Source organism: Nannospalax galili, unplaced genomic scaffold (assembly GCF_000622305.1).
Source record: "Nannospalax galili isolate Female #2095 unplaced genomic scaffold, S.galili_v1.0 scaffold484, whole genome shotgun sequence".
Classification (NCBI taxonomy): domain Eukaryota; kingdom Metazoa; phylum Chordata; class Mammalia; order Rodentia; family Spalacidae; genus Nannospalax; species Nannospalax galili.
Window position 1 is genome coordinate 170,839 of NW_008350788.1, and position 14,042 is coordinate 184,880.

General features: G+C 44.2%; 1 protein-coding gene across 1 annotated transcript; it reads right to left on the minus strand.

Moving 5' to 3' along the window:
* Positions 1 to 253: 253 nt before the first annotated feature.
* Ndufs2 (NADH:ubiquinone oxidoreductase core subunit S2) lies at positions 254 to 13,711 on the minus strand. The gene is made up of 14 exons (XM_008847988.2): positions 13,413 to 13,711; positions 12,712 to 12,818; positions 7,494 to 7,684; positions 4,836 to 4,956; positions 4,256 to 4,368; positions 3,614 to 3,688; positions 3,378 to 3,455; positions 3,190 to 3,275; positions 2,857 to 2,976; positions 1,994 to 2,123; positions 1,616 to 1,711; positions 1,369 to 1,452; positions 672 to 729; positions 254 to 490 (listed from the first exon to the last, which is right to left on the minus strand). The coding sequence occupies exons 1-14, from the start codon at positions 13,505 to 13,507 to the stop codon at positions 453 to 455; spliced, it is 1,392 nt and encodes a 463-aa protein (XP_008846210.1). The 5' UTR covers positions 13,508 to 13,711; the 3' UTR covers positions 254 to 452.
* Between the last annotated feature and the right edge of the window lie 331 nt (positions 13,712 to 14,042).

Here is a 14,042-nt window from a genome sequence, read left to right on the forward strand (position 1 = left end):
AGACCCCCACCAAAGCCCTTTCTTTCCTACCTGAAACTTTATACCCAGTTTTTTCTTGAGTTTACCCAGTATATATCGATACTAAGAAGGTTTGGGCAAGAGGAACTGAGGGGAAAGGGGAAATGGGGAATGGAGAAGTAGAAAGGGCAAGAGTCAGCAAGGGGGTGGAGAGGAGCAGGGAAAATTGCCAAGACCTAAGTCATAGAAATACAAAGTGAAAGACAGTAAGACACCAAGAAAGACATACCAGAAGTTTGAGCATAGGGGCCGCAAAGCAGCTAATTTATTATAATTTCTCCTTTTCTAGTACATGCACAGAAAGCCTGTATGGCTAAGTCAACATGTACATTTACATCTATACACACAGAGACACACACAGCCTCATTTCCAGTGAGGGACAGGCTTTCCAGAAGAAGCTGACAAGCAAGGGAGATTAAGTGCTATTCCCTTGCTCACCGATCTACTTCTCCAAACACAATATCTTGGGTACCTAGAAGGTCAGAGGATAAAAAAGTGACATTAACAGAGGTTCAGAATGCATTATTGTGTCCAAAACACTAAAGCCTTGAGACCATGACATAATCTATCCTGAACAAGGAGTGATCAGTTTCTGTGCCCAGAGTCCTAAACCCTTTGTCTTAGACACCTCTGCTTCATAAAAGGTCTCATACCTATAATGGCAACAACATCCGCCAGCATGTGTCCCTTAGACATCTTGTCCAAACCAGCCTGAGGAGAAGGGGACAGCAACAGTGTTAGCACAGGTTTGCAGAGTGGAAGAATTCACATAAACCTCATCCAAGCCAGACAGAGGAGCTCATGTCTATAATCCTGGCTAAGGATTTGAGAATCATGAGTTCAAGACCATCCTGCCTCCCTATATATAGGGAGATCTACGCTAGGATATGCTACATAGCAAAACCCTAAAAAAAAAGCAAAATTAAGCCAGGTGTAATAGCATATGCCTTTGATCCCAGCACTTAGGAGGCAGAGGCAGGTAGATCTCTGAGACAGAGGCTACCCTGGTCTACATAGAGTTCTAGGCCAGCTGTGAACACAGGGAGACCATGTCTTAAACAAAACAAAACACCCCATAAAACCCCAACAACAACAACAACAAAACAAAATTAGCCAAGTGTGGGCGTGCATGCCTTTAATCCTAACACTTGGGAGGCAGAGGCAGACGGATCTCTGTGAGACTGAGGTCAGCCTTGTCTACATAGTGAACTCCAGGCCAGTCAGGGATAAATGGTGAAACCCTGACTCAAAAATCAAAAATCCAATCAACAAACAAACAAATCTTCAACCAAGGTCAATAAATTATGAGATCAATGTATTGCAGTTAGAATCACTGGGATTGGTTCTTACCAGGTGAGCAAAACCAGGAGCCTTGATCTTACATCGATAAGGGCGGCTGCTGCCATCAGACACCAGATATACCCCAAACTCTCCCTGTCCAAGGAAGAAGGTTGAATGCCCATTAATAGTAATAACATTCTTCTCTGCCAACAAAACCTCTCTGTTTCTCTTCTCTGTCACTAATGAGCGAGCACTTTCTTAGATGTCTACTTCCAGCCACCTACTCCACAGTGTTTTCCTTCCTCTCCCTCCTCACCTTAGGAGCCTCAATGGCAGTGTATGTGGCTCCTGGAGGAACTTGGTAGCCCTCGGTGTACAGCTTAAAGTGATGAATAAGTGATTCCATGGAGGTCTGAGGGGAGGAAAAAGGGAGCATCAGGAAACCAGATCCAACTCTCTCCCGAGGTCTTCCCCTTGCACAGAGAGTAATCTCTCTCCTCAGGGAGACTAAGAGTCCATGTGTAAGTCAGAAAGTAGAAACAGAATTAAACAGAGCTGTGAGAGGTTTAGAATCTTACACAGTAAATTTTTTGAAAAAGGAAAATTGAAAGGTAGGATTAATCAAAGGATATTCCTCCCTGGCCACTGGTCCCTTTCCAATTCCCCACCTTCCTTCCCTTTCCCTGTAGCCAACCTTCATCTCTGCTCGTTTAGGTGGAGATACTTTGGCATCATCAACCTTGATCTCCCCAGGAGGCATCTTGTTTAGACACTGTGCGATGATTCGAAGGGACTGGCGCATCTCCTCCACCCGACACAGGTACCTGAAGTGGATGAAACAGACTCAGAACAAAAGACAAGCAGGCAGAGTAGAGGTAGAAGGTTGAAAGGATGCCCTTTGGGAGACCTCAAAAGCATTAGGCAAATTTTCCTCACTTTCTCCTAGTACAGAATCTCTGCTTGGCTTGGCTGCCTATATAAACCCTGCAGTATTTCAAGTCTACTGAAGGATTCTATTGAGTCCTTCCCCAAATCCTCTCATTATTTTTTTTAGAACATGGCCTGTAGTTTTTTTTCCTCTTTACCCTCTTAAATATCTTTTGGACTACAGAATAAGGGAGTCAAATGGAAAGACAAACAGAAAGAACAATAGTAGCAAATCTTACTCAGAGTCAGTAAACAGAAATGGGTTTTGAAGCTTAGAATCTAGTGGAAATGGGCTGGATTAGCAGCATTCTAATCTGAGCCACTAATAGGCAAATCCCTAACTTTTCTGCTTCTGCTTTCTCAGGTACAAATACAGTTCAAACTAGTTTTATCTAAGACAGGAATGGTGTAGAGGCAAAAATAAGATGCTACATTATGTGCAATCTAACTTGCTATGGGGCGGGGGTTGCTGCAGGCCCCTGAGAATGCTAAGTACTCTACCACTGAATTTACTCCAGACCAACTTTTGCATATTACACAGGCTCCTCCAGACAGTAGGCAATACAGTAAAGAAGAAATCGGCAAAGAAAAAAGGCAGGGCAAGGAGCTGAGCAAGTACTTGGACCTTACCTATCGTAGCAGTCCCCTTGAGAACCAATAGGAACATCAAACTCAACCTGGTCATAAACGTCATAGGGCTGGGTCTTTCGCAAATCCCACTGGATGCCTGAACCTCGTAGCATCACTCCACTGTAGGATATAATGGGCATAAGGGCCACTCTCCATAAACCAAAAAAGGAGACACAGTCTTCATTAGTCTCCCTTTCCCTCCGCCACTCTGGGTAAGGGACACAAACTCAAGGCATGGCAAAGAGAAAGCCAAACATTCTTGAAACCAAGGCACTGGGCTATACCTCCTGACTCCTACTCTTATCTCTAAGGAAAGAAGTTGTAGTCTTTTACCTGAATCCATAGTTAAGTGCGTCTTCTGCTGATACAACCCCAATGTCCACTGTCCTATTTCGCCAGATCCTATTGTTGGTCAGCATCTGTTGATCGCAAACACTGGTGTATTAATTTGTATTTATTTATTTATTTATTTATCTGTATTTGATAAGATGAAATATTTTTCTCATTGATTTCTATCTTACCTCTTCTACTTCATCAATCCGAAGAGAGAAGTTCTTAGAAAACTCATAAATGTCATCCATAAGCCCAAGGGGTAGGTCCTAGAAGCCAAATGAGATGATGCTGTGTTCAGCAGAGCCTCCATAATGCAGAGACAGCTCAGTATTGCTTCCCACAGGGCTATCAGGTTAGTCTCCATCGCCCACACTGCCCTCCAGTGGTCACAGAAGAAAGAAGACTGGGCAAGAGAGCCACTCACTTGGTGCACACCTCCTGGTCTGATGTAAGCAGCATGCATTCGTGCTCCAGATACTCGTTCATAGAACTCAAACATCTTGATAGAACACACTGGGAATTAGTAACAAAGTCCTAGGCCACCAAGTCCAACAACACTGTAGCTTTCTGACTTCTTATGATATACCCAATCCCTAAATTCCTAAGAATATAATCCACTAAAATATACTTTCTCTCCTTAAATGTTTTCCCTTGCCAGGCATGGTGGTGTATGCCTTTAATCCCAGCACTCCGGAGGCAGAGGTAGGCTGATCTCCGTGAGTTCGAGACCAGCCTGGTCTACATAGTGAGTTCTAGTCCAGCTGGGGCTACAGGGAGACCCTGTCTCAAAAAGACCGAAAAAAAAAAAGGTTTTCCTTCTATCTCCCTTTTTATTTGGCGGGGAGGGGTTAACACAGGGTCTCCCTGTAGCCCCAGCTGGCCTTGCTATACAAACCAGGCTGGCCTGATGTTACAGAGCTCTAACTGCCTCTGCCTCCCGAGTACTGGTATTAAAGGCAGTGCATGTACCATTGCCCAGCTCCTCTCTTTCCTCTCTGTCTGTCTCATTGATAGCCTCTCTACTTCCTGTACTTTCTCTATTCCTATCCTTGCCTCCCTTTTATACCTTCTCTCTTTCTTCAAACATCCAGAAGAAAGGGGTCATGGCACCAATGTCCAGGGCATGTGTAGTCACAGCCATGATATGGTTCAAAATCCGTGTGATTTCTCCAAACAGCACTATGGAGAGGTGAAGACACAAGAGAAGCATGAAGTTGGAAAAATGGCTCACTGGGTAAAGGCACTTGTTGCCAAGCCTGATGACCTGAGTTTGATACCTGAGACCCACATGGTAGGAGAAAACTGACTCCCATAAGCAGTCCACTGACCTCACATGTGTGCCATGACATGCATACACTCACACACTCATCCAGTTCCACACACTGATCCAGTTCCAGGGGATCAAGGCCTTCTGACCTCTGGGTTCCTGCCCACACATGGTACATATAAATTCATACAGGCCCACATCTGTACCCATAATAAATAAATCTTCAGAAAGAGAGAGACCAAGGATTCACCCTAAAGTGCAGTCTGGGCAGAGGCTGGGGTCTGAATATCAAACCTGAATTCAATGTACTTAAGATGGGACAGGGCTGGGGAGGACACTGTGCTCACAGTGGGCAACAGGAATAAGGAGCAGAGCATACCTCGGATCCACTGTGCCCGGGGAGGAGGCTGGATGTTTAGCAACTTCTCCACAGCCAGTGAATAGGCCTGTTCATTACACATCATGGACACATAGTCTAGTCGGTCAAAATATGGAAGTGCCTGGGAAAAGAAAGGAATCCAGATTATACCTAACAGGAGTCCATAGTCTGGCTGCTGGAAACCTTCCTCTTGTCAGATAATGGAAGACGGTGCTTCATAAGCTTTTCAATTCTCAGAAGCCCCAGCAAAGCAGAACAGAATTTCCCCAAACCAGTAATATGCTTATTTAAAAATAGCATAAAATGTTTAAAAACAGGCTCTCCAGCCGGGTATAGTGGGGCACGCCTTTAATCCCAGCACCTGGGAGGCAGAAGCAGGTGGATCTCTGTGAGTTCAAGGCCAGCCTGGTCTACATAGTGAGTTCCAGGACAGCTGGGGCTACAGGGAGACCCTGCCTCAAAAAGACTAAAAAAAACAGGCTCTCCAAAATGATGGGAGAACCTTGGTTTATCATGTTTGCCAATTTCCATGGTGAAAATATCCCCATCATGGCCAATTTTAAGCTACCAAAATGTAACTGAATGTACCCTTGGGAAATATGAACATGATTATACAGTATTTTCACTATACATATAAAATAAAAGTATCTCAATGGTACAGAGTAGAAAAATGTAATAACAAAAAAGTAATAATTTTTTTTTTCTTGGTCTTTTTGAAACAGGGTCTCCCTGTAGCCCCAGCTGTCCTGGAACTCACTATGTAGATCAGGCTGGCCTTGAACTCACAGAGATCCAGCTGCCTCTGCCTCCCAAGTGCTGGGATTACAGGCATGTGCCACCACACCAGCTTATTCTTTTTGAGACAGGGTCTCCCTGTAGCCACAGCTAGCCTGGATTTGCTATGGAGACCAGGCTGGCCTTGAACTCACAGAGATCCACCTGCCTCTGCCTCCTGAGTGCTGGAATTAAAGGTGTGTGCCACTATGCTCAGCATGTAATAAATTCTTAATAGACTGGCCTCAATCTCACTACGTAGCTCAGGCTGGTCTCAAACAAGGCAATCCTCCTGCCTCAGCCTCCCAAGTACTGGGATTACACGCTTGCATCACACTTGGCTTGAATTTATTTTTTAACTTTATTTAAAAATGTGCATATGCTGGAGAGATGGCTCAGCAGTTAAGAACACTGACTGTTCTTGCAGAAGACCCAGGTTTGAATCCCAGCACCACATGGCAGCTAACAACTGTCCATAACTCCAGTTTCAGGGGATCCGACAGCCTCTTCTGTCCTCCGTGGGCATTGCACGACACGGGTGCACTTACCTACCTGCTGGCAATACATGCATACACATAAGATAAAAATAATAAATAAAATATTTTTTCAAATGTGCTTATTAATGAGGAATTATATGTTCCAATATATAGTTTTAAGAATTTCTTTATTTTTAGTATATTAAAACATAAATAAGAAAAGAGAAAAATCATAACTTTGTATAATCTACTTTCTACCACCCACCCCTCTTCTTTTTTCTTTTTTTGAGACAGGGTTTTACTATGTAGCCCTGGCTGGTCTGAAACTCACTATGTAGACCAGGTTGGCCTAGAATTCAGAGATCCACCTGCCTCTGCCTCTCAAGTGCTGGGATAAAAAGCATGTGCCACCAGGCCTGGCAATTTCCAATAATGACTACTTAGCAACTAAGTCACAAAACTCCTGAAAATTTAACATTCAGGTTCTTCCAAGCCAGAAAAAGCTGACTCCAGCAAGACCTTTCTGAAACAGTCCCTTGGACTTCCAAATCTCTTTTCTCTTAAGTCTCTTAGAACTGAGATACTGAAAGAGAAAGGGGATCAGTTTTAAAGTAAAAGACTATTCTATCGGGGAGTGAGAGAAAACAGAAGACCAGATAGAACGGTCTTTCCCCCAGAATGTCAAGAAAGCCAAGTTCTAGCTGTCCATTGAAGTGGTTTCAACTTCCAGGAAGGAGGTGGAGCCAAGATGCCGCTCATTGGGACAGCCTGTTCTGGGCCTGATGTCATTTGTGACGCAGGATAATGCTACTACAGGGATTAACCCATGGATGCTGGGACCAGAAGCCATAACTGGGCTGAGTCTAAGTCCTAACTCCACTATTCTGTTTTCAGGATCTTCCGTCATAACAGTAAGAAAAACTAACTTCAGAATTCCATCTCAGATCCAACTCCCTCAAACCTGACCTTCAACTATTTGGGTCACACAGTTCTCCTAAAGACGACAAACCGTCAAAAACCTCATCCAGTCACTCTGACTCACTGAGTGTTTCGAAAACAAATTTAAGACAGTGGGAAGACAAGAAGAAGCTATTAATCCCCAAAAGCTGACGTCTCTCTCCTCTTTCTCTGCCCTTAGGGACATTAGTTTTGACGCATTCACATTAGAGGAGGGAAACTGAGGCACTATAGTAATGAAAAGGGGCCAGCCAAAAGACAGCCAAAGGAAAGCTGGGAATGTGGTCCCAAAGCATTGCTGCTGGGAAAAATCCAAATGACTCAAGTATCCTTTAACCATTCCCCAATCCTCCAATACTGTCTAACAACCTCCAGGGGTTACTGCCCCTCACCAACCTCCTCCCAAGCTAAAGCTCAGATCCCATCAATAGGCCCCTGTTCACCTCCACACCTGCAGATAGGTCTTGTACTCAATGAGCTTCTCAGTGCCTCGGTGTAGGAGCCCGACGTGAGGGTCACACTTCCTCACCATCTCTCCACTCAATTCCATCACCAGTCTCAGGACTCCGTGGGCTGCTGGGTGCTGGGGCCCAAAGTTCAGAGTCAAGTTGGTCACCATTTTGTCTTTTGGAGGGTCCACATCTGAGAAGCAGGAAACAGTTCAAAGGTAAATGGTAATCCCCTTTGAGAAACCCCCAAAGACAGCAAGGAGTTAGCTCTCCCTTTAGATCTTCTAGTTTACCATTCCATACCTTGTTAATGTCCTTGTGCCCAATATAATAAGGATGATGACATTAAATGGGAAAAAAAGGAGGGGAGATTTGAATTTTCTTATGAGAGGAATATGAAACTTAGTCTATACCCCCTAGAATATCTTTTGTTTTATTTTGTTGTGGTGCTGGGGATTAAACCTAGGGCACTGTATGTGCCAAGCAGATACCCTACCGCTGAGCTATATGCCCTCTCCCTTTTTTACTTTGAGACAGGCATTATTACTCAGACTGGCATTGAACCCTTGACCCTCCCTCCTGCCTCAGCTTCCTGAATACCTGGAATTACAGGCCTATGTCACCAGGCTTGGCTTTTGTTGCTGCAGCTACTGCTGCTTTTTTTTTTTTTTTTTGGTCTTTTTGAGACAGGGTCTCCCTGTAGCCCCAGCTGTCCTGGATTCACTATGGAGACCAGGCTGGCTTTGAACTCACAGAGATCCGCCTGCCTCTGCCTCCCGAGTGCTGGGATTAAAGGTGTGGGCCACCACACCTGGCTTGCTGCTTCTTTGTTTTTGTTTTTTTTTGTTGTTGTTTTTTGAGATAGCTGTAGCCCTAGCTGGCCTGGAACTCACTATGTAGATCAGGCCTCAATCTCACAGAGATCTGCCTACCTCTGCATTTCAAGTGCTAGTGTGCTGGGATTAAAGGTGTAAACCGCCACGCCTAGCAGCTTTTTTTAAACTAATAACTATTATTACACAAAACATTTACATAATCTTTTAAAAAATATTTTATTACTTTTATGTATATGTGTGTATTGCCTGCATGTAGGTACGTGCACCCGTGTCGTGCAATGCCTGCGGAGGACAGAAGAGGCTGTCAGATCCCCTGGAACTGGAGTTACATACAGTTGTTAGCTGCCATGTGGGTGCTGGGATTCAAACCCAGGTCTTCTGCAAGAATAATGTTCTTAACTGCTGAGCCATCTCTCCAGCCCCTATTTACATAATCTTTATTACTTGCCAGTTACTACTCTAAGCATTTTTCTTATTTTAATCAATTCAATTCTCACAACAACCATGAGTAATAGATCCAACCATTATCTCCATTTCACAGGAGACCAAAGTCAGAAAGTTCAAATGACTTCTCTGCTATCTCAGAACAAGTTAAGTGACAAAACCAGAACCTGAACTTAGCCTGTCCAGTTTCAAGGTCTATACATCCTTAATTATCATGATATATCCAAGTATATCTGATGAATGCCCAATAAGTCAAGAAATACATACTTAAGCTGGAAATGGTGGCACACACTTTTAATCCTAGTATTCAGGAGGCAGGGGCAGGAGGACCTCTGTGAGTTCAAGGCCAGTCTGGTCTACAGATCAAGTTCCATCCAGGGTTACATAGTAAGACCCTGTCTCAGAAAAGTAAATAATATACACACACAGTTAATACTACTGTTAAAAGACAGGGATTTTGGGAGCTGGAGAGATGGCTCAGTGGTTAAGAGCACTGACAACTGTTGCAGAGGACCCGGGTTCGATTCCCAGCACCCACATGGCAGCTACGAACTGTCCTTAACTCCAGTTCCAGGGGGATCTGAAGTTCTTCTGACTTCCGCAGCATTGCATGACATGGGTGCACTCACGTGGGACATGCAGGCAATACACTCATACACATAAAATAAATAATATGTAGTTCCAGTTCCAGGGAATCTGAAGCCCTCTTCTGATATCCAAGGGCATTGCATGACACAAATGCACCTACCTACATGCAAGCAATACACCCATAAATAAATAATAAAATATTTTTTAAAAAAAGACAGGGATTTTGCATTTCTTTTGTTTTTGAGACCGGGTCTCATATATCTCAGGCTGGCCTCAAACTCACTATCATTATATAGTTGAAGGTGGTAACCTTGAACTTATGATCCTCCTGCCTCGGCCTCCTGAATGCTGAGGTTTCAGGAAAATACTACCATGTCCAGTTTATGCAGTGTTGGGTTACTGAATCTAGGACCTCATGAATGCTAAGCAGGCACACCATCAACTAAGCTACATTCCCAGCTCGAATGATACTTTTTTACAATGAAGAAACTTTCACTTTAACTTGGAAAATAAGTACATGAGAAAACTAGTAACACAGGTCAGTTTTACAAGTTACCAGATAAATGATTTATTTAAAATATTAAGAAGTGGCCCAACATGGCAGTGCATGCCTTTGATCCCAGCACTCAGGAGGCAGAGACAGGTGGATCTCTGTGAAATTGAAGCCAGGCCTGGTCTACACAACAAGTGCCAGACCAGCTGGGGCTACAGTGAGACCCTCAAAAAAACCCACAAAGGCAAAAAACAAACAAAACAAAATAAACAAAATATAAGAAGTGATTCAGATAGAGTGGAGAAGAAACAACCCAGGCTCTCAAATCAACACAAGTTAAGTCTTAGAAGTAAGTAATTACCTGTGAAACTTAACAGGACTTCCTAGGTGGCAGAAGAGTAAGGCCTGGGAGGCAATAGGGAGTTCATGGGTCAAAAGCCCACCTTTCAACCAAAATTCTTCAGTATGGGCTTTGTAGTCTGACAGATCCAAGTACAAATCTGGCTACAACCTTGATCACATTGGGTTTTTTTTTTTTTTTTTTTTTTTTTTTTTTTTTTGTCTTTTTGAGACAGGGTCTCCCTGTAGCCCCAGCTGTCCTGGAACTCACTATGTAGACCAGGCTGGCCTCAAACTCACAAAGATTCACCTGCCTCTGCCTCCCAAGTGCTGGGATTAAAGGCGTGCACCACCATGCCCAACTGTTGATCATGTTTTAATTTCCCAATCCCGTCATTTCTTTATATTTGGGATAATACTTCCATAGGGTTATTATGATTAAGTAATTCACACAAAAATGTTTGGAACATAACAAACTGCTATTGTTACTTAATTTTTGGAAATGTAACTAGAAGTATCTTGATTTTTAAGCAAAAGAGTAACATGTAAATGTTGTAAATGATGTAAAATGATGATTGGGGGAAGATGAAGGTGAGGATAACTACATAGGATTGCTGGAAAGGGGCAAAACACCAGTAAATCCTCTTGAAAAACCCACCATCTAATACAAGACAAATCTGAGTAAGAGTGATGGCCATGAAAATTAAAAAGGAGAGGCTGGGGACTGGCAAGATGACTCAGCAAGTAAAGTCACCTCTATCAAGCCTGATGACCTGAGTTTGATCTTGGGAACCCACATCACTGAAGGAGAGAACCAACTCCTGCAAGTTGTCCTCCAGTTTCCACACGTGGCCACGCATACACCATACACATAAATAAGTAAGGTCGGGCATGGTGGTGCACACCTAAAAAAAATTACAAAGTTTAAAAGGGAAGGCTAGAGAGATGGTTTGGGTGGCTTACAACCACATGTAACTCCAGTTCCTGGGGATCTGATGGCCTTTTCTGGCCTCCGTGTGCACTTGCACACATATGGTCTGTAAATACAGACAGACACTCATGCACATTTATAAAAATAAGCTAATCTAGAAAATTGAAAGGGAGAAATGATGAGTCTACATAGTTTGGTGACTTTTTAGACAAAGATATGGAGGGTAAGAGAGAAAAAAAAAAGCCTAAGATGACTACAAAGTTATAATCTTGAAGGACTAGGAGAATGTGGGTACCACTGGCTGAAATCAAAAGATCAAGAAGAACTAGACTGTATGTGGTGGTGCTAGTAATACTAGCACTTGGGAGGCTAAGGCAGGAAGACCTTAATTTTGAGGCCGGCCTGTACTACAAAGTAAGACCCTGTTTCAAAAAATGGCAAAATGGGTTGGAGAGATGGCTTGGTGGTTAAAAGCAATGGTTACTCTTGCTGAGAACCTGGGTTTGGTTCTCAGCACCCACATGGTGGCTAACAACTGTCTATAACTCCAGTTCCAGGGGATTTGACACCCTCTTCTGACCTCTACAGGCAGTACACATCCTGGGTACATTTACACACATGTAGGCAATATACTCATAAATATAAAATAAAATTAAAATTAAAACTTTTTTTTAAATTGGAAAAACAGGGGCTGGAGAGATGACTCAGCAGTTAAGAGCACTAACTGCTCTTGCAGAGGACCAGGGTTTGAGTCCCAGCACCCACATGGTGGCTACAAACCATCCTAAACTGCAGGAAAAACCCCCGAAACAAAAAAAAAAAAAAAAAAAAAAAAAGAGGAAAAACAGCAAAAGAGCTAGCTTGTGTGTATGTACCTGTTAGGAAGTTGTATTTTTTAAAAAATGAGACAGCTCTCTGGGACTTCTTTTTGTTCTTTATTTATTATTTGGTGGGAGTTTTTTTTTGTTGTTGTTGTTGTTGACAGTCTCACTATATTGCTCTGGCTGGCCTTGAACTCACAGAGATCCACCTGCCTCAGCCTCCCAGGTGCTGGGATTAAAGGTGTGCACCATCACACCAAGCAAGATTAATTTTTATTTTATGCATATGAATATTTTGCCTACAAGTATGTATGAGTACACAGGTACCCATGGAGGCCAGAAGGGGGCATTTGATCCGTTGGAGCTGGAATTACAGACTGTTGTGAGTTGACATGTGGTTGCTGGGAACCAAATCCAGGTCCTCTTCAAGAGCAGCAAGTGCTCTTATCCTCTGAGCATCTCTCAAACCACAAAAGAGCCAGTTTTGATGGAAGAAAATGTATTTGAGTAGGTTTCATTTGAGTGCTGATAGGGAAACCATATTTTCCAGTGAGAGATAACAATGTATCAAATCTGGGGAAAGTTGATGTTAATTATTTAAATTTGGTAAGGACCTTTGGGTTTTAATTGAGGATTACTCTCTTCTGGAAGGCCCTTCCTTTGTTTCTGTACCTAATAAATTCCTGTTTTACCTGAGAGAAAGCTCAGTAATACTTAAAAATCAACTAGGGGCAGAGATGGTTCCGGGCAGTAGCTCTGAATACTCACCATTCCAAGGTGGAGGCTTCCAGTGGGCTGTTTCCTTGGAGGGGTACATGACAGCTCCTGAAAACTGCTCTGCCCATTCCACATCTGGCTGCCATTGCCGAGCACCTCTGAGGAGTTAAAGATAGATCCTATACAATCAGCTTGAATAGTGCTTGGTTCCACTGTTCCCATTCACTTTTAAGAAAGCCCAAATTAGGAAGATCAGTATTCAACACAAAGTCACACAGAGTCAGTGCAGCTTTGCATATGCAAAGTTGGGTATCCAAGCTTCTTCGTGAATATGAATGTGAGAAAGACATTTATTCATGGTAAACCTAAAAATACTGGGGTGGGGGAGGGTAAGGGAGAAGGGGAGAGGGAGAAGGGGGAAGGGAGGGAGGAGAAGCGGGGAGGGAGAACCATAGGGCGCGGGAAGACAGGAGAAAGGGGGAGGGGCAGGGAGAGAGGGGTCGGCCTTCTTAGGGTATGAAAGGAGGTACACTAAGTTGTGAGGCAGGGTCTTTCACTGCACTAATTTCGCCGCTGGAAAAACAAATTCAGGACCCTCTTTCCCATCCTCTGAGAAATCTGGCCTGTGAAACGAGGGTCACAGGCCTGGGTCATTCTTTCCTAGGGGGGGGTCACCGGGCCCTTGGAATGTCCTCAGACTCGAGAAACCCTAGCCTTGGGGAGAACGCATCTAGGGATGCCCTTGTTCTCACCTGCTGGGCTGAATCGGCAGTCGGATCCCAGATCCGGGCCGCAGCACCTGGGCCCCAGCGCCGCGGAGGCTGTAAAGAGCCCTCAGCGCCGCCATCTTTCCTGGGCTGCGGACTGTCGGAAGGAGAACCGGGCGGAAGTGAATCCGTGCACCTCCTTGTGGGCTTCTCGTCTATGAGCACAATGGGGCCGCCATTTTGGAAGCTGGCAAACCGCGAACCGAACATCTGGGTTCTGCGCTTCGGCCTCACCTGCACTTGAGTAACGCTGACCGCCGTCATCTTTAGTAAGGGCGTTCCTCAGGCTTTTCTAGGCGTGAGAGAAATTTGAGGTTCCTTCCTGAGGCAACTTCACGCTGATTCTCCACGTCCCTCTCATACTCCGTCCCCCCGCCCCCGCATATACCTTGGAAACTGCTCTCTCGCCCTGTCTCCCTAGCACACTTGCAAGGGGTTCCTTCCCTACTGTTCCCTTTCCACCTTGGTCATCCTCCTGCCGTAGTCCTGCTTTTGGACGTAGTCCTGCTTTTTGAGCCCTGCGATCCTGGGGAACACCCAGATTTTGCCCACTATCTCTTTATCATGGAATCCAGAAGATTCCAGACGTCCCGAATAGGATTGGGGAAAGGGGAC

What these genes read in the sequence shown, in the direction of transcription:
- Ndufs2 (XM_008847988.2), bottom strand. Translation starts at nt 13,507, where the DNA reads ATGGCGGCGCTGAGGGCTCTTTACAGCCTCCGCGGCGCTGGGGCCCAG. An exon ending in CCGGGCACAGTGGATCCGAG is followed by an intron (nt 4,369 to 4,835) that starts GTATGCTCTGCT and finishes ACCTCTCCATAG; the next exon opens with TGCTGTTTGGAGAAATCACA. An exon ending in GGATGTTGTTGCCATTATAG is followed by an intron (nt 491 to 671) that starts GTATGAGACCTT and finishes CTGACCTTCTAG; the next exon opens with GTACCCAAGATATTGTGTTT.